This window comes from Crocodylus porosus, unplaced genomic scaffold (assembly GCF_001723895.1).
Source record: "Crocodylus porosus isolate Cpor-Errol unplaced genomic scaffold, CroPor_comp1, whole genome shotgun sequence".
In the NCBI taxonomy this organism is placed as follows: Eukaryota; Metazoa; Chordata; order Crocodylia; family Crocodylidae; genus Crocodylus; species Crocodylus porosus.
In genome coordinates this window covers 24,234,648-24,259,701 of record NW_017728911.1, presented here as the reverse complement: position 1 = coordinate 24,259,701, position 25,054 = coordinate 24,234,648, and the positions used below count along the sequence as shown (strand labels likewise).

General features: G+C 41.1%; 1 protein-coding gene across 2 annotated transcripts in view; it reads right to left on the bottom strand.

Annotated features, from left to right (window-relative positions):
* The window catches only part of PDE8A (phosphodiesterase 8A), a 241,158-nt gene that overhangs the window by 171,569 nt on the left and 44,535 nt on the right, over positions 1-25,054 (bottom strand). Inside the window, exon 1 of one of the 2 annotated variants that reach the window (XM_019533678.1) lies at positions 24,728-25,048. The exons of the other annotated variant lie outside the window; for it this stretch is intronic. Within the exon in view, the coding sequence (XP_019389223.1) occupies positions 24,728-25,000 (273 nt within the window). The 5' untranslated portion in view covers positions 25,001-25,048. Of the gene's footprint in view, positions 1-24,727; positions 25,049-25,054 lie in introns of those variants that run through there. 2 annotated transcript variants of the gene reach the window in all.

The following is a 25,054-nucleotide window of genomic DNA, read 5'->3' as shown; positions in this document are numbered from 1 at the left end:
TTTAAGAGGAGGTTAGATGAACACCTTGCTGGGGTCGTTTGACCAGTACTCTTTCCTGCCATGGCAGGGGGTCGGACTGGATGATCTGCTCAGGTCCCTTCCGACCCTAGAAACTATGAAACTATGAAACTAGGTCCCTACCTACCAGTCTTACCAGAGCATCATCTGTATTTAGGATGGTAAACAGTGTTCCATCAAGTTCTCTTCGCTCCTTTATTAAAGTGTGCCCTAACTTTTGTCTGACCCCCAGAAAAATGTATAAAATGGATGTAGAGAATTCTTGGGAGGTAAATGGCTCACTCATCAATTCATCTTAATTGTTACAGTTAGCTCTAAAATTACTACAGTATGGTCAGACAAGGGTATGAGCATGGAAATAAGAGCTTCATTTACCAAACAAAAAAATATTATTCAGTAAAATTCATGCCTGTGATGAGAAATGTTTTCTTTTCCTTTTTGGAAGGTGAAAACCTCTCTCCAGGTCTACCAGCCTTGCCTTGCTACATTCCATGATGTAGCTTGCACTGTGAGATTGGTTCTTGATCTACAGACTCTAAAGGAGAAAACATTATACTGAAATTTCCTATGAGGATTTGGCAGAAGTCATAAGAAGAAATCAAAATAAAAAATATAAAGCAGCAGCAGTAGCTGTGGTTTTGTTAAATATTAGGGAGTAGACAAGGGCAACCACAGCAGGGGGGTATACTCTTTCACAATCAAATTAGTGCAGTGGTTTGCAAACTTTCTAGACTCAAGGACCCCTTGAAAGACTTGTGGCATTCATCAGTAGATTCAAGAGACTTCTTGGAAAATGCCACCTTTTAGTATTCTGTAGTCAAAAAACAAGTGAAAAATAGAACAATTCTCCCATTGAAAAGAACTCAGAAAGGCCACAGCAGGTTGAAATGTTTTGAACAGTATGGATTCTTATTTAAAACATGAGTCCTTTTGAATTTTATGCTTGCACACCTAGCAGTGCTAACATTGCTTGGCACCCTGGTTGAGAATCACCAAATTAGAGATTAGGCCTACCCAGCTGGCAGTTGAGGTGTGGATCAAAGGGAGAAAAAATGCATGCCCAGTACTTCCAGGGGGACATGGAACAGAACCACAGCTCCCTGCCCCGCCATATACTAACCAGCAAAGCTAACCAGATGCTTTGGAGAAGAGGAAAATTGTGGAGTGCCTTGGAAAGGGTGGTAGCATATCCCTGCATCCTGGGACAAGAACTTTTTCAACCCAGCCCTGTATAGCTTTTCATGTTTCCCAGGAAACAAAAATGTTTCCTAAAGAAACACCAAAAAGGGGCAGAGGAGGGGGCATGAACAACTTTATTTAAAACAACAGAATATGATTTATTTTGCTAGGTCTGTTTATTCCCTTTGGTACCAACTGTGTAAATTCCCTTCTGTAAAGAACTGAATGGGTAAAGCTTTCTGCCTAAGGTAGACTTAAATCTTTCACTTCCCTGTAAGTAGCATGGTTTATGCATCTTTGGTGCCAGTTCTGCCAGCCTTGCTCCCATTAAGTAATGCACATTGATTTCAGATGGAACTGCTCATACAGGAAAAGGTAGCACTTAGTAAAGTCTTGTATTTGCTAGACCTGTATTCTCAGAATACAAACACTTTTAGTAAATTTGGGACATCTTGGTATTCGGAGTCCTTTTTAATTTTAAATAAAACAATCTAAATAAATTCAAGTGGAAAAACTTGCATTTAAATGGATGATCAATGAAGAAAACACACTTTAGCACTTTTCCCTTTCCTCCCATTCATATGTTAGGTCCAATTATTTTAATTTTTACTTTTAAAACAAATAATTGGGACATTAACCCTGTAGTAATTAATTGTGCCAATAGATAAACAAGTCACAGAATCACAGAACATTCTTCTTATGGACAAACAAGAATGATTTCATAATATGGTTTAAAAGAAGTAGCGTGCTACGTAATTATATAGAGCCTGTAAAAGAACACTCAGTTTCCTGAGAATGCTATTATTGCAGCCTTTCTTTATTCCTCTCTATTTGTGCTATGGTAGTGTAATGTGAATGAAACGAGTGTAACAGCAGGTGGAACCAGGGGGGTAGTCTGCAGAGCGGTGCTGGCTGTTTGTTTGGACTGCAACTCCCAGAGATTCCCAGGGGCTGGGAGACAAGGGAAAAAGGAAAAGGAAGCTTGAGGCTGGAGTAAGGGGAAGGGAGAGAACAGAGTGCACATGGAAACTAGTCAGCCCTACACAGAAAAGTGCACAGTGGAGCTAGAGATCTCACTGGCTCACCAACCGGGACTGTGGACTGAAGGAACTGGACTCAGATAGGGAGCAGCTGCAGGCTGCTGTCTGAGCACTCTTAGGACCAAAGGCTTGTTTAGGGACACCTCTGGAGGTGTGGGGGGAAATTAAGGCGCTGAATATATGTTACCACAATGTTGATGTTTCCTAACCCTTTACCTGTTCCCTCCCTTTGGCCTACCGGCTTATGACTCTAATCCCTATGATTTCTATCATATGATTTTCTATATATATTTTATATCAATGTAAATCATATGATTCATATGGTTTTATATGGTTTTCTATATAAAAATGGGAACTCCCCTTTTCTTCCTGCACCAGTTTCTGGGGCTGCAGAGCTGGCACACCAATGCCTAAGTTGTACAAACATGGCACAGTTGGCACAGTAGTGCCCAGTGCTGTACAAACATCTGAGCAAATACAGTTCCTACCCTGAGGTGAGTCTAAAATGGGATTTCTTTTTAGAACTTAAGCAATTATTTCAGTGTTACTTCACTGCTGATTAAAACACACAAGAATAAACAAGGGCACTTACAAAGTCCTATACAAGCCACCAGCAATTGCTCTGTGGCATTACAAATAATGTGGCACTTGAGAAGGTACTATCACTCCTGTTTTTCCTCAGTCCCTCCACAAAGCTGGCCCTTTGCCTTCCCCTCTGCTCTGCACAATAACTCAACACATTCACAAAAATAAAATTTTACATTACAGATGCAGTAAGTTCATTCTTGAATGTTGTCCTGATGGCCCAAATCCTCAAGCTGCTGGAATGTGAAAAAATGTCCAGCCTTTTCCTTTGTACATAATATTCTCTATTTCTTTTCAATACCAAATTTGTTGTGCCTGCAAATAAAATACATATGAGACTAAAGTGAAAAGTCTTTTGTACTCAGAATAAAATGTCAGAAAATTAAATAACTGTTCTAGTCACAGAAGAAGTTCCTTTAATTTAGACAAGCTAGACACAAATTTGAACACTAACAAGTGTCAGAAGTCCTTGCACTGTAGCTTATCTTTCACTAAGCAGACACAAGCCATATGATGGCCTTGACTGACCATTATACATCATTCAACGGTTAACACTTTGTATTTTACCATCTTATCTTCCTACCCAAGCAATAAAAATTCACAAGGCACTGACAAAAATAGCATTCTATAGCAGAAGTATTTCCCACCAATGCAAAAGGCAGCCTATCTCAAGGGTTGGGGTTTTTTGCTGGGTTTTTTTGAGGGGTAGGGGATTGTTGTTTGTTTTTTCATAAAAAGAAGAGTGTGGTGGTTATAAAAGCATTGCTGAAAGTACAGAAAGCATTTTAATAAAACAGCAAGCTCTCCCAATGTATCTATGCAACATTTGCTGTGGTAACATGTTTCCCTCTACTGCACTATAATGTCTAATTTTTAGTATGCTAGTTTCCTCCAGCAGAAGAGTACAGTTTAGAAAGAGCTATCTATCAGACCTACCAAACTGTTATTTTAATATGGGCTCCTAGAATCAAGGAGTTGATTTTCCTTACAGGATAAAGAAAAAGCAAGGAAGTGCTTCTCCAGTGATATACTCCTTGTGCAAGACAACATCATGCAAGTGGCATGAAAATAGGCAAGGCGCTCTTGTTCCCACCGCATGTGAGAACTTAGTACACCAGGGTGAGAGTGAGCATCCAGTTTCCGGTTGGAAGATGGTTCACATTGTAGCTCAGATGCCCCTGACACAGTTAATCCATAATCTCTGGACCCGCACTGGCGCAAGCCTCAAGGAGAACTAAGCACTCTAATGTTCAAGGAGAATAAAGTATCTAGGTACTGATGGATAGAAGCTACAAAAGTTTCAAAGGCAATAAAATAAGAAAATGTATGTAGGCACTGAGTTTGCTTCATTTCAGGATGAACTGGAAGATCTCAAGACATAGCTGAAGACATAGATGAGCAGAGACAGGGAACAGAAATGTGAGCCAGGTGCTTCAAGGAAGGTCTCAGGCCCAAAGCACAAAGACAAAACCCCCCACTGATGTCCAATATCAGAGAAAAATATTAGAGCCACGCATCAAAACATGTTTTCCACTGTAAACATGTGGAATTTGCTGTCGTAGGATATAGTTTTTTTAACAGTACTTCACGTTATTGTTTATTTATAGCTATTTTTTCAGCAGACAATATTTGATATGAATGTTAGGATTAAATAATGTTGAATTTTAGGCACTTACTCAGACTGGCTTCAAGCAGGATAGAAAGCTTGTTTAAAGCTAACAGCTTTTACCAATCTGCCTCCTGCAAGGAATGCACAAAGCCAAGCTACCACAGCTGTAAACATTTTCTCTACATCTCCACATTCCTCTATACCGCCATAAAGCAGTACCAAAGTCCTTGCTACACCACAGTAGAGCAGACTAGACTCCCAATAACTCTGCCAACTTCAAGTACTAACAGGATTCCAGAAAAATGAGGAAGAAAAAGACATCCAAGGCCCCACCCTACCTTCTGAAGATCTATAATAGAGCTTTCTGATTGACCAGTGTAATGCCAGGGACCTACATGGAGTTTTCCACCTATCTATTCTAGTGTAATAGAGAAAAGAGTCAGGCCTAGTAACATGAGATTATCATGCATACTCCTCTCAAAACCAAAAGGAAATGGCTGACAATGCAGCATGAAGTGTGAACTCTAGGGTACTCCTAGAATATGCTGCACCAAAAATAAGTGGACGCTGCTTTTCAGTAAGTACTAATGATGGGGTGGCCAGAGTTACTCACCCTGGGAGCCACATCCAATCCTCTACCAAAGCTGGAGAGTGGAGATGGGTGCTGAGTAACCCAGAGTTGAGGTAACAACCCCCATACCACCACCCAGCTGCTCTGGCTTTACCCATAAGGTGCCCCACCTCTGGCAGTCTGGTGTCCCCCAGAGCTGCCTCAGGGAGAAGTGATGCAAGTGCATCAGAAAATGGGAAGCCACAGAAGCTATTTAAAGATGGAAAACAGTGATTTATTCCATTAAATGAGGCCCATGATGAGCACAGCCATTTAAAAAAAAAGATGCTATGTGTATTTGAAAAGAGGTGGTGGTGACAGATCCTGATATTATAGGATTATATGTATTTTATCCCATTTTTCACAGCTACTATAATGGAGAGGTAGATGCTACAAAAAAGCAAAACAAAACAAAAAACCAAACCTGCACACATAATTGAGGCTCTGGGCTTCATTAACTCAGATAGTAGATGCAAGACTGATAACGTTCTGCAGGCAAAGGTAGTTCTAAATTATCTAAATCGATCATCAGATATCATCAGAATCCTTCTGCTGTGGAGAACCGTATCCCCTCAATGCTAAGAAGTCTGACCAAAAATATATCAAATATATAAAGTAGCTACCCCAACAGGTATTCATACCAGCTGGCATGGTGACAAAACCAGAGAAAGACGAAAAAAAAATTACAAACAAATACTCTTGGAGTTCTATTTATGAAATCTATCAGCACCAGCTGTCTAATACAAAACTGAAAGTCATGTGTAATGTCACTACTGATGACTGCCCCCTTCATATTTAACTAAAACAAGTCACATACACAAACTTTAATTAAGGAACAAAGGTTTACATACCAACTGATTATTTATTTTTGATTTTTGTACTAGATAAAATTTTAGAAGATTTCCTACAAAATAAGTTTTTGTTTTATTTTGGTTATATACTGGTACATGACAACAATTTTAAATGCTAATAAGATAAACTTAAAAAAAATAGGAAACACACTACAGCACTGAAAGCTAATAAAATCAATTCTAGTATGACTGCATAGAAACAGGATTGTTGCTTTTACCTGAAGTGTTTGTTTGATTTTGTTTGTATTTTTACTGAAACACTGCTTTTTAATAACATATTTACCCAAATCCAAGACGACTTTGACCTTAAGACAACCACCCAATGATTAAATTCTATACATGAATAATTATACATCTGTTATAACTTTCCATGTACATAATCTAATTGGAGGGTTGTCTTATATTCATTCCCCCCACCACTGTAGAGAGAAAAGTATCAGTGGGGGGGATCATATGGGCAGATCCAACGCCCCCCCCCACCCTGGTGCCTGGCCCTCCCCCTGCCTGTGCCTCCCCCCCGGACACATCCCCCCTGCCCTGGCCCTTGCCCATGCCTACCACCCACCACCTTCTCCCATGCCTGTGCCTGCACAAAAGTGGCAGTTAAAATTTAAAAAAAGTAATGACAATAGCATCACTGCTTGCCCTCCTATGAGAAGTGGGTGCGGATCTGTTCTGTAAGGAGGCCTGTGCTCTGGATCCAGGAAGCAGTGTAGGAACCCCCATTACATAACTGAATAAGCACAAGTAGAACCTCATGCTAGAATGGTTGCCACAGTGAAAGCCACCAGCCATAGTCAAGTGAAGACCTTTAGTTACAGAAAGGGAAGTGACAACTCAGTAACAAGTGTAGCATTTTAAAATGTACCCTTGTGTTACCAACATAGTATCACTAAGCCACATCTAAAACATCATGTTTCCCTTGCAAATGCTAATTTGTTCTACATTCAAATAAAGACTTTAATGTGATAATTAGGACTTATATCAGGCATTAAATGATACAGCTCATTAACTAAGAGCTTAGCTTTGCTTTAACATTGTTTCACAAAGTGATGAGCTACATAATCATGGGAAATTTGGAAAAGCAACATGAAATGCATATATGACTTAATTTCAAGAGGGACAGAGGAAAAAGGCCCATTAATAACCCTTTCTTTCTCCTAACTGAAAGATCACACATCTAGTCTGTTAATACTTTGCCATTTTTATTGCCAGATGCATGTACATGTCCACACAGAAATTTGATATAAACCAGCAACACCCAGCCTTTCTACAGCCCAAAATAATACAGCTTCTTGAACGCCACAAAGCCAACATACATCTGCCAGCAAAAGGCCAATGTGGAGGTGCTCCAGTAAAAAGTCAGTCTTGGTAATGAAACGTCCTGGGCTCTTATGCAAAGTAGGGACATGGGTATCTTCTGCTGACACAGCAGCTTCTTCCAGAGAGGATGCCCAGCATGAACAAAACCAGTCAAGTAGGCTCCTGCTCCAGCAACATAACAACTTTGGAATAAGTCAACAAATACTCTGGCAAGGAAACTTTCTAATGTGGATGTAACCTAGCTATATTGACAAGCTCTGCTCATGTACACAGTTTACAATGGCAAGAAAGTTCTTTTTTAATTCTGCCCCATATAAATTATCTGAGCAAAAAAACACATCTTGCCTAGATCATTACAGTTTTTGCCTTCTAAAAATATTGTAATAAACCACACCCATAAGTGGCACTGCTGTAAATGGCACTGTAACACCCCTGAGGCTTGCTACTATTAACCTGCCCATGACTTTTGCCTACACTTAGATGGTTTTGCCTACACTTAGATGGTTTTATCAGTAAGTTATACCAATATAGTAAGACTGAAAAAACTGTTATTGTGGATGATAGTGTTGCAGTAATGTTGTAGCTGTGATGGGCCAGGAAATGTGAGAGGCAAGATTTAGTGGGTGATATTTTTTATCTACTGGACCAACTGCATGGTTGGGATAGACTTAGAAGAGCTTTCGAATGTGAATCATTCATCTTCAGGTCTGAGGAAAGAGCAAATGTGGATGAAGGTTTATCATAGAAGGCTACAGGTAAATGTAAAACTAAATCATTATAAGAGGAGGACTAGGAGAATTACAAGCCAACAGTGTGTGTCATCTGAACCAATGTAATGGTTTCATCTGTCCACTCCCAAACCAATATAGTGAGGCTAAAATTATTTAAAAATGGGAGAGAAACCAAGACAGCCAAACAGAAGCCCTCAAGGAAGCAAACTCAACTCCTACTGACTTCAAGGGATTTGTTATAGTTATTCCCAAGAATTTGTAGCATAAAGACTAAGAAGATTAGGGACAGAACCCCTTAGAGTACAGAAGGAGCGAATGAAGAGTTTATTAACTGACAGAGGGCAAAAAGATTCATAGGAAAGCATCAATTCATTGATAAGGAAAAGAGAAGAAAATGAGCCATTTTATATTTTTTTAAAACTGAGCAACTAAAATCTGCATGTGCAGAACTGTGCATTTGCAAAAAAGAAAGATAATAAATTACAATGGCACCTATATTACCAAGAGCAGTAGCTATTCCTTGCCTGTGCACCCTCAGCCATGCCCCCAAGACACCATCAGAGATTTGTCAGCATATATGGACTAGTAACAGCCTTAGCCTGTAAAGCAGGGGCAGGCAATTATTTCAGGTGGAAGCCCGCTTACTCAGTTTTGGCAAGCTGTTGAGGGCCACATGGGTAGCCCCATGCCTTGACAGGTGCCCCGCCCCCTTGTCGAGATCTTGGGACTGGATGTCCCGCCCCCTAACCCCTGACCTTTGCCACCAGAAGTCCCTCCCCTTATCCCCAGAAGTATTCCTTTCAGCAAGGGGTTTGCCATCTTGGAACCAGAAAAATACCAAATTAGATTCGAAAGAATGAGCATCTAAAACATTCATTAATTTGATTTCAAAAAATCTTTTTGCTCTGGTTTACATATGTTTGTGTAGTGTACATAGAGGTGATTCCATGATAGCTTAAAATGAAGTCTTACACTTGTATATTGTGGGGGATGGGCACCTAGGGTGAGGGAGCATGTGGGTGGGTGTGTGGAGTGTGGGTGGGTATGGGGTTTGTGGGGGATGTGTGTGGGGGGAGGTGGCTGCAGTGTGTGAGGGGGTGTGGGCATCTGCATGTATGGCAGTGCGAGGGGGGGTGCATGTGTATGGTGGGGTGTGAGTGTGGGACTCACCCGAACACACACACACTCTACTCTGCCCCTGCTTATGTTTGTGTTCCCTCTCTCTCTCTTCCCTCCTGACATGCGTACACCGTGCACAGCACTGTGCTCCCTGGTCTGGCCATGGAGCCAGGAGCCATGTGGTGCTGGAGCAGGGCCAGAGCAAGAAGCAGACGAATAGCTGGGGGTGGGCAGGGTGGGGGTGCTGCCTCCTGCTTCCAGCTCCCCCTGGGTCCTACTGCCCCACAATCCTGTCATCTTTGACAGACAGCCAGGAGCAAATTAATATTTTCTAAATTTTTTAGGGGTCCTATGGGTTGGATAGAATAGCCTGGTGGGCCAGATCTGGCTCATGAGCAGTATTTTGCCCACCCCTGCTGTAAAGTGCACAGTTCTCCAAAGCTGGACTGTTCCATTCAATTTCTAAACTCAAAGATATCCTTACTGAGCCTGAGAGCAAGATATTTTTGAGATCAGTGATGAACAGACCTGGTTTGAGTAGCTAGAGGACTGCAGCAAATGAAAATCATTAATCCTGGTCTCAGGAAGCATGAGCTGGAAGTTGCACCTTCCTGTCAGCAGGCTCATTAGATGTGAAGCCGGAGTCCACAGCTAATGAACTGTTCAAATCATCTGTTCAAATTGTCAACTTAATTAAGCCAAGCTTAGTTAGCAACCATTGTTTAACAATTTTATGTGAAAAAACAGGCTCCAAATATCCTCAACTATATTTCCATGCAGAGCTCTGGGGGCTGCCACATAGTGTGCTATATTTTTATGTACTCAGAAATGAAGTATTCAATAGGTGAAAGATTGCACCAATAGACAAAGCATCCAACGTGCCTGAAAGTTTTATACTTCTCTCTATCATTAGTTAAGTAGTATATGCGTTGGGAAATGGCCAGCAACATGAAAGACTTCATGAAATAGCTTGACCTGTGGAATGAGAAAACTGATTTGAGGAGAGACTGGGGAGCAAGGAAATCTCCTGCGGGCCTTCAAAATCTGTGCCAAATGGCCTCTCTGATTGTCAGTGAAGAGGGAAGTCATAGATAACACAGCCAAGTCAAAGTGCTTAGAGGTATCATGCACATGCAGGATAGATGCAGGCAAACCACTTCAGGAGCATCAAGGGGAACATGCTCCATAAATCAGTTTCAGACAGAACTGAAACAATATCACCTCCTACCCAGAACTGCCACCACTCTACTTCTCTCAGCTCCCTCCACCAGCAAGGTCTTTAACAAGCCCTTTCAGTATATGGAGGGATTTTTAAGTCAATTGCTAGCTAATTTGAACTAATTGGTAAGCATATTTGTATGATTTGTATGTTCACTCTGTAAATGTTTGTTCTGGGACATAAGTATTTGCAGTAACCAATACAAACTATAGCAATCAATGAATTGGGGTTAGGAACTGTAGTGTGGACAAATCTCAACGCCCCTGCAATTTGGGGGTAGGGGCGGGAAGGGAAAGAAAAAGCCAACTTAACCCAAGCTGCTACAGGTCCTTGGTGTTCTCGCGGCAGCCAGCTACAGCAGAAGCACAGTGCTTAACTGGACTGCCTCTGCTCTTTTGCTTCTGAGTATACTGGGAATAATGATACTGAACCACCCTGGTGAATTTACTGGGGGGGGGAGGGGGAGAGAGGAATAAACACATGGCCTGAATCTCTGCAGCAGGGAGGCTGTTGTACTCCCAAAAAGCACTATACCCTTTGGTTAGGGACAGAAATTACACATAAAACAAGTTAAGTGATCAGAAACTGGTTTAAACCTGTTCAGTACACATCAGTACACATAAACATCAGTACACATAAACCAGTTTCAAAATGGCCAAAACTGGTTTAAGATAAACCTGGCTGATTGCAGCATGAGACTTAACTGATTTGGGTTAAACCACTTTATGGAACTTCTGTCCCAGACCCCTTCCTGGTTTAAGTTAAACCAGAGTTCTCCAGCATACCAGCATGCTTTTCAACCTTGGGTTGGGCTGTGCTGTCTGCTCCAGAGAGCAGGGTTGGCCCCACTCCTCTGTTCTCTAGCAAGAGAAAGGGCAGGGGACTGGCCAGATGCCGGCCCGGCATGACCCTGTAAGCCTAAGGGGACAGGGAGAGGGTTTATCCTCGCTGGGCTGGGGGCTGAGCTGGGTCGGCCTGCAGGTGCTGCTGAGAGCGGACACAGAGTGGCCAGCCCGGGCTGGGCTGGGCGTAGGGGGGGCAGTGCCCTTCCCAGCTGCCTGTATCTTGGGCTGAGGCCAGGTGAGCTGTGCGCCCAGACTGCTCCCAGCCACAGCCAGCTAGGAAGGTCCCAAAGGGGCCAGCCCAGGCTGGGCCACAGGGGCAGGGCCCTTCTCAGCCATCTGTGACTCTATGTTTAATCCCCACTTTGCCTAAGGCGCTGGCTGGGCAGTGTCTGGTCATGCCCCACCCCACTAGAGGGCAGGCCAGGCAAGGGCTGCTTCCCCCTCCAGGCACACCCCAGCTGGCGCCCCTGCAGGCCAGGGTAGGGGTTTAAGCCCCTCCTCAATCATACTTATCAGCCTGGGGCTGGCCACACACCCCAGATCAGCTTCCCTCTAGCACTGTGGCTGCTGCAGAAGAGAAGGGAGGGCTCGCTCGAACACTCCCCTGGCTTCTAGCTTGAGCCACTGCAGGCATATATGCCTGAATTTCCAGAATCAGAAGTGAACATTTATTCACTTGCAAATTGGTTCAATCTATGCAGGTTAGACTAACCTGCAAAGATTTAATCAATTCAGACTCAGGCTTTTTGAATGTCTGTCCCTAGCCTTTATGACTAGATTTCATAGGCAGAGAGTAACTTTTGAGGCCATTTGTATTGATGTGAATGGCACTGGTTGAGAAAGCCTTAACAAGTGATTGCTTATGTGTATTTCTCTGACCAATCACCTGAGGACATTTTTTAAGGGACAACAGCCTGAGCAGCCATGACAGCTGTTCAACTGTGTAAATGACACGTGAAAGCAGGTGACCTTATTGTTAAATACATGCATTTTAAAAAAAAACAAACAAAAAAACCTGATTGAGATAAAGCATCCCCCCTACCCTACTGATCAAGGAAAATTTGAGCATGTTCCTTAACATTTTATGACAAATATTTTAAAGATCATTCTTCTATAAACATGCAGAGTTTTTTGTCATTGAAACTAGTGTCGTTCTGCTATGCAAAGAGGACGGAGCTCAATGGAACAATTCAGTGGTGCCAGGTGCAGGTAAGGCTTAGGTCTGTGTGCGCCAAGAAGAAGGCCAAACCACCCACCACGAGCTCAGCCCCCCCCTCCCCCTTGCATCCAGCCAGCCTGGTGGCACCTGTGCAGCCTGCAGAGGGGTGTCACTGCCCTCACACCCTGCCCCCTCTGGCCATGCTTCTAGGAGGCAGTAGCACAGGGTGGCTGATGACGACGCTCCATCCCTGCCCGCTCACAGGTACCCCTAGGGCCTTACCAAGTACCCCGGGGAGTACACAGACCCCTGGTTGACAATTCCTGGTCTATACCACTGGTGCCAAATTCAGCTTTTCCAAAGGGCCACAAAGTAGGGCCCATTCTCAAAAACACTACTCTCCCATTCAGTCCCTGAAACCAGAGGTTGTATTTTTAGTGCACACTGTGCACCAAATACTTTTGATAATCCAGTCATAAATGTCACAGTGGGAGCTGCTATGTGCCAAGCTCTTTGAAAATCTGGCCTTAATCATGAGTGCCCCTAAAAAATTGTGTCTGAGCAACTTTGAAAATTTTTCCCAAAAGTCACAGACTGAGTCAGTGGTAAATCCAAGATTAGCACTGAAGTCTCCACCACCTAATTCTAACCATTAGGCATGCTTCTTCCTCTCAGCAGGATGAGAGAGAAGATGTGAGAATCTGTAACTTTTTGTTTTTACTCAGCAATTGGAAATATATATATTTTTAAATCACTTTTTCAAATACAGGTAATAATTTAATAGTGACAGCAGATTTAACAGCCTCAATAAAAAGCATGTGGTAAAAGGTGAATATTAAGCCTGATGAACCATAAAAAAATGTAAAAACCTGTTTGAAAAAGCTTTTGTTTTTCCATTTGCTAGTAAAAGAATGCATTTTAGCTGAAGTCTGCCCACTGGAGCAGTCACTGCCCTTTCTCTCCCACCCAACCCAGCTGTGAGACAGTTCTAGCAGCTTTCCAAGAGAAGAGAGTTCTGGTCATGCCAACAATACCTTGGGAAATTATTCAGCACTGAGAAAGTGATGCTGTCTTAATACTCAGCCATTTCTTCCTGTGCTATTTATGTATTTATTATTAATGAGGCCCATATAAATAAAATCCCTTCTTATCCCCAAGAAGCTGGTCCTCACTGGTCAGTGCCAATGCCAGAGGCAGAATGCTGAGAGAAGGCTGCAACATGCTAATTTTTAGCCTATGAAAAAAAAAACTCAGTTCCAAGTTAGTTAATCCTCTCAGATTCATTAGTAAACATGCTCTTTTTAAAAAAGCTGTAACAAGCCACAATATTTAGGAAAATTAAAATAACTCCTACAAAGTGAACAGCCAGCCCCAAATACAAAGTTCCATTCTTTGAGAGAAGCCAAAGGTTAGGTACATTAATCATCAGGGGGGGGAAATGTGGCATTAAGCTTACATTTTGGAGCTGCAATTTAGAATTTAGCTCTGAATCTGACCTAACTGCTTTAGTTAAAAGCTTCAGTTTCACTGTATTAAATGGCAAATCATTTCTCGTACAGCTGGAGGGTGAAGGAGCATGATAACAAAACTAAAGTGACTAGATAATAAGGGCTGCCCTTAATCTGAAATTCTGCAAAAAGTAAATCATTTCCATAGGGAAAAGAAGATTACAAGGAAACAGTTTCCCACCCCCCCTTCATTAATTAAATTAAAAGTTACAAGCAAAGTCAACAGAAGCATACAGCAGGAGCTGAGTTTGTGAGGCTTGCTCTTCCTCCATGTACAGTCACTCACTGATTCTGGACCAATGAAGCCAATAGGATTTCTGAATTACACAGGAGCAGAATTAGGCCCATACCCTTACTCTATTCTACAGCATTTCCCTGGTGTCTTGTACTCAGACAGCTGTTTGGGTTTAAGCTTGCAACATGGTATAATATATTGTTTTTTCCATACAAAAAGAGCATCAAGCCCCTTTGGTCATGAAGATCCCCTTCAAAATGTAAAGCAATTGTTAAGGTTGCAGGTGTTTCCCTTTCTGGCAAAAGCTGTTTATTCTTGGCCATTGCCACAGTGTTTGCAAATAATATTAGATCAAGCACCAAAATAATGATTATCAAATAATTCCTCATTTTAAAAGCTGCACCCAGCATTGTTTTAATTTGCCACTAAATTTGTCTATTCAACATTGACAATGTATCTTGGAAGAGATGGAACTTTGCTAATAAAGCTATATTTTAAGCCAAAAGCATGAAAAATAAGAATTGAATGGGTATGATCCGACTATAGTCATTGGAGGAGTAACTGAGGCATGTCAAAAGCAACTGTAGGAGATACTGGAGGACATGGACCCTGAGTTTCTAAACAGATTAAAGCACTTATCTTATACTAAGTCAGTTAACATTAAGCCTATAGGTGAAAATATTCTGTAATTTAAAGGTGATACAGCAGTCAGTGGCAAAACTATGAAGCCAATGCAATTTTCTTGACTTCAGCCTACTGCTCTAAAACTAGGCCTCACTGCCTCATTACATATTTACAACATGGTATCGTATTATATGATCACTAAATATCAGGCAAACATTTTGTTGTACAAATGATAACAAGTAGAATTGGAGAATTATGATGGCATGAATATTCATAAATAAAATTCTGCTCAACTATTACAAACTAAAGGCTCTCTCTTTGAAAGACCATTTACTATACAGGGTCAACATAATTATTCAATTTATATTGTGATCTGAAGTCACAACAAGTTATACATTCATAATATATCCACAGTATGGACAAGCACATTGTATTAGAGAGAAAGTACCTGTTCCTCCATTGGCCCTCTTGTAGCATTGCTAACAGATGTTACCTTCAAATTCATCATTAATTATAATCTCACACATGCAAGTAAAACATTTAGTAATTGCATTAATAGATTACTTAATCATAAAAGATCCTGTTCAGTCAATCCAAGATCCAACATTAGGTCTTGGCTCTCAGTTCCACGCGTGTGAATCCAGAGAGATGCTATTCAGAAAGGCAAGGGAAGACAACCTAGACACAATCAAGTCCCACAGGATTTTGCTCAATGAATTTTCACTGATGTATTTCTAGAAATAGACAAAACTTGGGTCTTAACACAAATATTATTGCCACTATTTTTATTTTAAAACCTTGCACACTATAGGTAATTATTTTCAGCAACATTGAAAGGTAAACACAGCAGTCTGTGTCCTGCACTCAGTTTCACCAGTAGAATCCACTGACTTAAGCGACGGACAATAAGACTGGACATATGGACAGACTTGGGCCCAGACACAAAACCTTTTAGTATATTTAATATAATTATTTGTTTTTCTTTACAAAGCCAAACATACAGAATCCAAGATTGCACCAACTATCCCTGAAGTAAATGGCAGAACTTCCATGAGTGCAGAGTAGGGCCCTGATATTTATTCTAAGAACTATGTTCATTTATCATGAAATTATTTTTGTGAGGTTCATGGAGATCTTCACTTCTGAGTCAGTTAAACTATAGTATTGAAAAGAAGAAATTGTTTCTACTTCAGGTTGCCAAAGTATATGTGGTTGTCCTCAACCATTCATGGAATTTCTAACATGAACTCTGAAAAAAGTCAAAAAATATTCTAAAGGGAAACTACATACAAGGCTAAATGTTATCTAGAAAGAATCACATGTGCATACAAACTCAAAGCTCATAAGGTGGGTTGCAGAGGGCAACACATAAGCTTACTATCCAAATAGAAATTTGGAACTAAAACCATTCTTTTAGAAATACTGTGCTAAAACAGCCAGAAGTCTGAAAAGAAAAAAAAAAAAAGGAGTTACTAGTATCCAGCATGAGTAAGAAATGTGCTTGGTTATGCTGCTTGTCTACCTGCCTTAATACATGGAATGATTATCTGAAAGACAGATTGAGGTCCTTTAAAAAAAAAGAAGAACCTAAAACATAAGAATAGTTTTTCCAAATCAGCTCCTTATAAACCACAATTTTTATGTTGCCAACCCTTTTAAGTTTATTTTTCTTAAGGAGTTTTATTAAGTATGATAGAGTCTCAAAGTTAAAGATAGAAAGCTATGGCAAATATGTAACTTTAAAAATACATTGTCTTCTAGTGGCAAGTAAAATGGGGCCTCAGAAAGTTTCCACTGCATCCCAGTAGGGAGTTAAAGGTCAGTGCTAACTCAAAGTTAAAAACAATGGGAAGTAGAGGATGTCATTCTTTTATATTTGCCCAGCGATTCTGTGTTTTCTTTGTATGGATTTACTTAGGAAACTGGGGAATCCAGCAAACAATGAAGTGATTTCAAGGTTACCTTTTTTCTTTAATAAAGCTGTGCATATCAGAAGCCTCTCAGTATCCCTTTGTAAAATGTTTAGTTTACAAAGAAAAAAAAAAATATTTGTTATTCCAAACATGTAACATACAGTTTTTCACAGAACTATAGAAGGATAGTGGTAATAATGTCACCTGTGCTGATAGTGAATTCCCATCATAACCACTTAAGAAACAGACAAATCACCCAAACTCCTTAAACCAGAGCTGTTTAACTGATGATGATTGTGTATCAATAATTATATTAATTTACGGATAAAAAACAAGAATACCTTACTTGAAATTCATTAGCTATGCAATTCACACAGGAATACTGCACATGCGAACAACAGGAAAATTGTTTTCAAGCCAGCAAAAATATGTCACCCTAATTTTTAGGTGTCAAGGTTTCCCCTCATGCACATGTACATGTGGGAAAAGAACCGGACTTGAGGTCAGCTTCCTAGATCTCCAAAAACTCTGGAGTTCACCGTTTTCCAGCTAGGGTGACAGAATCTGAAGGGAGGAGACTTTTCATCTCAAAAGTGGCCCAGTCCCCTCAGGTTTCTTCTGTCCCATCCTGGGGCAGCGTGGGGAGGAACTAGCCGCCCACTGAAGCAAGAATGAGGTGAGCGTGTGCAGTAGCTCACAACACTGTTACCGCCTCAAACTGCCCAACTGCAGCAACACACGAGCTACAAAGAACAAAATAAGGCCTTGCGACCTTTCTGTTGCCATATGATGTGCAAAAACAGACTTGGTAGACACAGTCATACCAACATGGTCCAGATGCTGCCTGCCCTACAACAAATACCATGCGATGACTGAAGAACCACCAAAAGGAAGCATCTGCAACACGAAAGTCGCATAACTAAATGAGGAAGAGATTTTAGTCAGTGCGCTTTAAAAAAGTCATTCTTTGTTTATTTTTGTTACCACTCATTTAACTTAAATGACTAACATTTTACAGACAGGAAGTACTTGTTAGAGATTCAGTACCATCTAGAGTACTATTGAAGATGTGAAAGGACACAATATAGATGTTCCATCATACCTAGGAGTTTCTTCAAAAAAAAGTAGAGAAAACCAAACATGATCTGGTATTTCTTAAGGACAAAATGAGACAACTGTTCCTCCCCGGCACTGCCTTCCTCCATTGAAAAAAACCCCACCCGTAAAAGAGAGCATAAATCCAACCAAGAGAAAAAAAATCACTTGCAGATAAAGTTAAACTAAACTAAAACCTAAATACAGGATCTAACAGCCAAATGGCACATTAAATTGAACAGGCCATATCCTGTTCTTCTTAAAAACAGTTTCAAACCTCTTACTGGCTTTGGTGGGTACAGGTCCAGGGAGCTAAGTGGTTAAGATGCCATGAACATCTTGGAAATGCAAGGACTAATAGAATAAAAATAGCCTAGATGTAATGAAGTAACAAAAAGAGAATACTATTCCCTCTGACCCAACCCAGCATTTGGTTCCTCTCACACACCCCTTGTTGTCCATGTCCTCCGGGTGCTGGATGAGGGTCTGTGTAATTAGCAACATCTTAAACATTGCTTTTAAATTTTATACTCCTTTAACAACATGCTACAGGCTATCTTACTTTGTAAGAGCTGTTCATCACATTGTTATATGTCTGTTTATTGGCAGGTTGTTTTTCCTCGTGTTAAGACTGTCAATGTTAAACCTTTATTGAAAAGAAGAAAATAATTTAATGCCAGCCACACTCAAAAAGGACAGTAATTAATATAACACTGTGTAAACTTTCAGAGACTTTTCCTCTCTCCAGGAACAAAATCTTACCAAGTGAAAGCTGCAACCCCTGGTTTATAAAACACTAAGCTTTTGCATAATGCAGCATGACATATTTACAGATTTTACAAGGAAAAGGAAAACTGGGACTGGGAGTCTGATTTAGTCCAGCCCACAATAAAATGGGATGATCTGGAAGAATGCACAAGTTAGAGAGTTCACTATTAATTTTGTAACGTGTATCAACATAAATTATGTGTTTGGGCTGAGACCTTTTAAGAGGCCCAGGGTGTTACATACCTAATTTCCAGTGAATGTCTATGGGATCTGAAAATAACTTCACTGGGAGCCTTTGAAAAAAAAAATCAAAACTTTATTCTTTGTGTGTGTGTGTAAACACATATATATAATGTTTTAAATGGGTATATAAAATTATATATGTATAATTTTATATACCCATTTAAAACATATATACATATACATATATACAGTTAGTTAGTGTGTATATATATTGTATTTATAATCAAGCTATTATATATATGCATTGACAAAAACCTGAAGATGCATCCTGCCCCCTGTTGCCAGTTTAAAACTGTGCTTAAATCATTACATCTAAATATTGAGCACTGCAGATTGACAAGTACATATAGAATGTCACAGAGTCAAATGAATTCTTGTTGAAGTTCCACTAAAATTAATACACAAATTTGACCAATAAAACATTAGACATAATTAATATAAAAATTCACCTTGGGAATTAAATGAGAAATTACATTTGATGTACACTCTTTTGAACTATAAATTAACTAAAAAAATTTTATCTCCCTGTGTAGTTTGCAAATCTGTTTACTGGGTGGATAGGGCACCATAATAGAGAACAGTGGTAGTTAGCAAGCCAGTTCTAATTTTGAAAGTGCAGGAATGTTGTCTTTGAACATGATCCAGGGGTAAGTCTTTACACCTGGTGGGACTTTTTCACCACAGTGATCATTATTAACTATTTGTGCTTATCGCTCCAAATCTTAAAAAGCTGAACTGTTCATACCTTAGATACTAAGGAAATCAGTGCCTTGGATTCTTTAATTTCACATGACAAAGAGTACAGGGCAAAACAAATTAGGTGGCATATTATTAAGTTATCAGTGAACTTTGTATTTTTATTAAAAAAAAAGTAAGTGTGAAATTTTATCACTAGAAAGTTCTTTACTGTTGATCCATCAAAATATCTTTACACATCCTCTGATAAATACAGTTATTTAAAAAGGGCACAGTGTTAAGACAGATGATGGAGACTAAGGAAAGGCTCATTTTTAACATTTCCTACATCAAACTACATCAGATGTACAGAGGGGAAGGGCTCAAAAACCTGTTGGAAGGCCTAAAATTGTCAAGTAATTTACACCGAGGAAGCTTAAGTCAGGGAGGATGAAGGATGTAGCATAGATTAGAAGACAGAGAAGAGCGGTTGCCTCATATCTATTAGCAAGATGTAAATTAAAAAATAAAAACATTACGAAGTAGTTATTAACTTTATCCACAACAAACATCCACAGCCAAACCCTACTTGCTTTATTCAAACAAGACATTACAATGAAATGTAACTAGATTTATCAGTAAGGGAAACAAGAATGATCCTGCTCCTATGCAAAAATCCTATTAATTCAGCAAAAGCAGGGCTAAGACCTGTGCAAGCATTTGGGGGTAGGTGGAGTAATCAAAAATCACATACATATGCTCTGCTCTCAGTGGCCACATCCAGACATGCATGGACATTTGGTTCCCTGGGGACAACAGCGGCTGCCCACCTTGTGCTGCTGCTGGTTGTCCCTGGGGAACGTCTGTGCCACATGCGCTCTAATACATGGCAAAGGGTATGGGAGGCTGAGTCCTCAGGGCCTTCCAGGACTGCAGCAGCAGCAATCCTGCTGCATGGAGTCTAGCCAGGAGCGAAGTGTGGCTCCAGCCAGCCAGGCTCTGGCTTTGGGCAGCACACGCTGCTGCCATGTGCACCACTCCACTTTTTTTTTTCCCATGTTGGTTTTTGTGCCCCCTGGACATCCAAGGATCAAAAAAACCCCTCCATGCTGCTCCCTTGCAGCGTGGAGAAAAACAGACTGTGCAATATTTGGTGTCACAGATGTGTCTGCAGCACCACGTACCGCACTGCTGCTCTTGTTTGGACACGGCTAGTGAAGCAATTTATACCTGATGAGAGGCCTAAAGACTGTTTTTTGTACTGGTGTTTTTCTGCCATCTACTATAAACAAGATAAAGGAATTATTCAGCTGTATTCCAACCACAAATACTAAAACAAAGCATGCTTTGTCACATCAAGTGCTTTTTTGTTATTTTTTCTTTTAAGTTTACTTTACAGTCTATTCAAAATAAGTCCACAGCTCTCTGGTAAAACAGGGTCCATCCTTTGCAAGGAAGGCATCAAAAGTCAACCTGGGAGTCTGGCAGCCACAGGGAGTGAGAAAGGTTAAAGTGTCTCAGCGTGGGAAGGATCCTCTCAGTGGGAGCAAGGATCTTTGTGCAGGAGGGCTGACGTCAGTGGAAGTGGGAGGGAAGTGGTGGTGGGGAGGGTTGTTAGGGAAATGACTGAGAATTGGCTTCAGTGGGAGCAGGAGAGGCTTGGATGGCCTCAGTGGGAGTTGGGACAGTACATGTGGGAGTTTCAAAGGGAGAGATAGCTCATCCTGTGTTCCAAAGGGAGAGAATTACCAGAACAAGCAGAAAAAGGAACAGAGGAGTTTGGTGGCTTAAATCATGGGCAGTTATATGCAAAAATTAGATTCTATATTGTGATGTCAGTGTATATGATCTTAATGCCTTGGAGTTCAAAGGCAGGTTAATCAGCAGGTAAAACAAATGGTCATTTACAATGTGGCCCTGCAGACTTAGGCTTGTGTCTAACATAAAATAAAGGAACCTCTGATTTACTGCCTGCCTCCCCACTTCACCAAAAATATATTCATATCTGGGTACGTATTCATGGAGTAAGAAGTAATACAAGGGAAAAGAAAATATTACACAAGTGAATGAACTACAGCACAAAATAGAAAGATAATGTATGCAGTGTGGGGTAGAAAAAGGATTTAATAATGCCAGGCTGCTGGGATGGCACTTTGCTCACAAGTGGTAAAGCCTCAAACATGTTATGCAAGTCATTGTAAAAAAAAAAGAAGCCAATAAACCTTTTACACCACACCAGTTTTCACTACATTATGCTCCATTTTTATAAATGAGAAAACATAGTATCAATGATTTAGAGTATCTCTGTAAAGTTGCCCCAGAGTCCAGCTACACACTTCTGAGGGGCAGAAAGAAAACACAGACATAAATGTCCTCCACAAACAACTTTCACAACCTGAAAATCCCCTGTGTAGGAACCTTTGGAGATCACAAGTGCTGTCTCTGTGGACAGCTCTCCTTTCCAAAAACACAGTATAAAGCTCCATTTGCTTGCCTGGATGGGTCATGTGATAACCAAACCTTAAACCTGTCACTGTTCCAGAGTTAAGTATTGCTCATTCTGCACTTCTGACAAGTGCAATTTGGGGCTGAAGATTCTACATATGGGGGAGGAAAGAAAACATTCTTGTGGTCTATTCATTGTTTAAATGCAACACTTATTTCAAGCTGTTTGGAGATTTGGAATGTTAACATAACACACAAAAACACTGAGTAATGGGGAGAGGGCAGGTAAGGCCACCAAATTCAATTTACTGCATGGCTCCTCTTATTATTGAATAGATATCGCCATAATTATGTGCACCACATATAGATATTGCCTTGCATGAATGTGCACAAGCTATTCAGCAACCTTACCTTGGACAAAGTTAGATTTTCTGTTCCTTTTTAGGGATGAAAAGTTAATATTTTCAGATAATATGCTACATGGATGATGGGTGCTATGAAATATATACAGAACATCAAACACTCAGAAAGTTATTCTGCCATTGGACAACACAGAATAATGAGAATAAATCTCAGTGCCAGCTAGCAATAGATATAGTCCAGTGTTACAGGTAGGATTTTGCTGTTCTTCTGTATGGTTCCTTTTTACTAGAAATTGCACATCTTATAACTAACATATACTTCCTCTATTTGAATCATCAACATTATGTAAAAAGGTATACTGTGCAAACTGCATAAAAGAAAAGGGTAACTGCAAATGTTAGTTAGAATTAAAATAGATGATACACGCAATAGGTCAAATGTTGTTGATCTTCAACATATGACCTTCTGGACTTCAATTTGTACATGTGTAATTTGGCCTAGTGAATGAATATCATCCTGACACGGAGAAAAAATGCACCTCAGATAGGTAACTGCTATCCACACAAATTCTGATTACAGTACCTGGACCAGCCTTGAGAAGTGCTAATATCATATGTTCCAGGCTCAATGCATCTGACAGTGTCCAAACACTTTAAAGGAAATACTCAGCACTTCGCAGAGGCTCGGTTGGTGGCATCGCGCTCCTTCCCACAATTCTCTCTTAGGCCAAGCTCCTATCACCTTCAAAACTGTGTGTTTGTATAACCTTGCATCCAACACTGCTCCAAGACTCCCACTGACTTCACTAGTAATAGGACTGGCAGGCCCCTTATTTGCAGTTCTGTGCTCAGTTTCTTTTCTAAGGTAACCTGACTGCATGGTGAAAAGTAGGTGACACAATAATTGCTTAGTTAGCTTTCATACCCAGCATAATTTCAGTGACAATATGGTTGTATATTAATAAAGCAAGCAAAATAAACGTGATTACAACATACATAAAAAAGCTCAGAACAAAGACGATGCTGTGTTATGTATCTGAAAGAGACTGCAGGATTTTGAACAAGAAATCTGCATAGATGGGGGTTAGATTCTGTATTAAATCAATACAACAAAAATCCCACTCATATTTAGCAAAAACAATTATTTTGAAAAAGTGTTACTAGACCTATGAAATACGACATTTAGTGAAAAAGCCAAAACTATGGATAAAGTACAGTGCACATGTGAACAACAATGAACTATATGATGTCCAGCCCAGTTACTTCTCATGTCGTTGGCCCCCCAATAATAGGCAGCATATTCACAAGCATCTTGAAATCAAACTGAAAATGTCACAAAAATTAGTCTTTCTGAAAACAAGTTTTATTTGAAAAAGCCAAAAAAGAGCAAAACACTCTGAAGTCATTTCAAAGGTGAAAGTTGTGATCTTCTTGTATAAAATGTTGCAAGATGCTTCTTCAAACATTCTTTACAACTGAAAGAGGGAAAAAAGCTTCCCAAAGAAATCTCAGGGTATGCACAAAAACAAATAACCTACAATTCTTTACTGTGGTTACCATGATTTTATCAGTGTGTCTTGATGCATGTATGTAGGCTTATAGATCAGCTCCCTATAAAGTATTTATAACACACAAAAATAGTAATTTGATGTGGAATTGCTTTTACGAACCCTTTTAGATACCATTAAATCCCTTTTCAACCTGCGCAGTTTCTTCTTGTTACCTACATTTTTTTCATCTCTATGAAGAAAATTATTTAAGAAAGTCACCCTCCCCGCAGAAGAATTTGCTCAAATCGGTAACTAAGCAGCATTCTTGATACAAACATTAAATGCACAAGAAAACTGATGATTATTACAGCAAGTCTGTAAAACGCTTTGCTGTTCTTTTAGCTCCTTCCTATCTTTCATACCTATAGCTTACATGGACAAGCGTGCGTCTCAGCCCCTAGCACGGGAACCAGAGCGACTCATCCATGTTATATAACATAACATCTCAGGTGCATCCATCACTTGATTTTTCAGTTAGAAGGGGGTGTCTCTTTTTCCCCTCCAAACTGCAGAGTGCCTTCCCTCCTCCCCACCCCCCCCCGAAAAAAAAAAAAAACACAGAGTAAAGGTGAGGCAACAAAGCCTGCGACAGTAGGAACTGACCAAAGACAGGCCCCACGCGGGGAGACCAAGGAATAGGAAGTAAATAGAAAGGCATTTCTTCAGCTCTCCTAACTCTCCCTTCGCCTTCAGTCGCACGCTTGTTTCTGAGGATGCGTCTCCCTAGGACACAGAGCTCGGGTGCTCCATGTCTGTGCGCCCAGGCACACCCCCTCGACCTTCTCTCCAGCAGCCAGAAGCAGCGAAGTCAACAAGCTCCGCCAGCCAAATCTGTCCCTCTCCTTCCAGCCCCGGGCCGCGGGGAGGCAGGGTGCTGCCAGCCGGGGAAACAGCCCGAGCAGCAACGGGGCTGCAGTGCGGGCTGCCCCGCGCCCGCGCCCGCGCCCGCGCCCGCGCCCGTCCCGGCCCCTGCCGCTCCGGCCACGGAGCCTTCCCGCGCCGGGTGTCGGCCGGGCTTTACCTTAACACTGGCTCTGCCGCTCTGCGTCTCCGCCTCCAGGCTCTGGCTGTTGTCCCTGCGCTCCTTCCGAGCGGAATTAGTCCTCGCCTTGTAGGCGGCGGGGTTGGAGGACTTGATGAATAATCCCGGCACTGGGTTGCCCGGCGGATGCTGCTGCTGCTGCTGAGCCATGCTGGCGTTGGTCTGCTGGGGCGAGTGCGACTCCTCCGACTCCTTGCTGCTGCGGTACACCACGCGGCTGTCGGAGATGTGGATGCTCGGGGCGCAGCCCATGCTTGGCGCGCGGCCGCCGGGGGCTGCTCCCGGCTCCGGCTCCGGCTCCTCGCG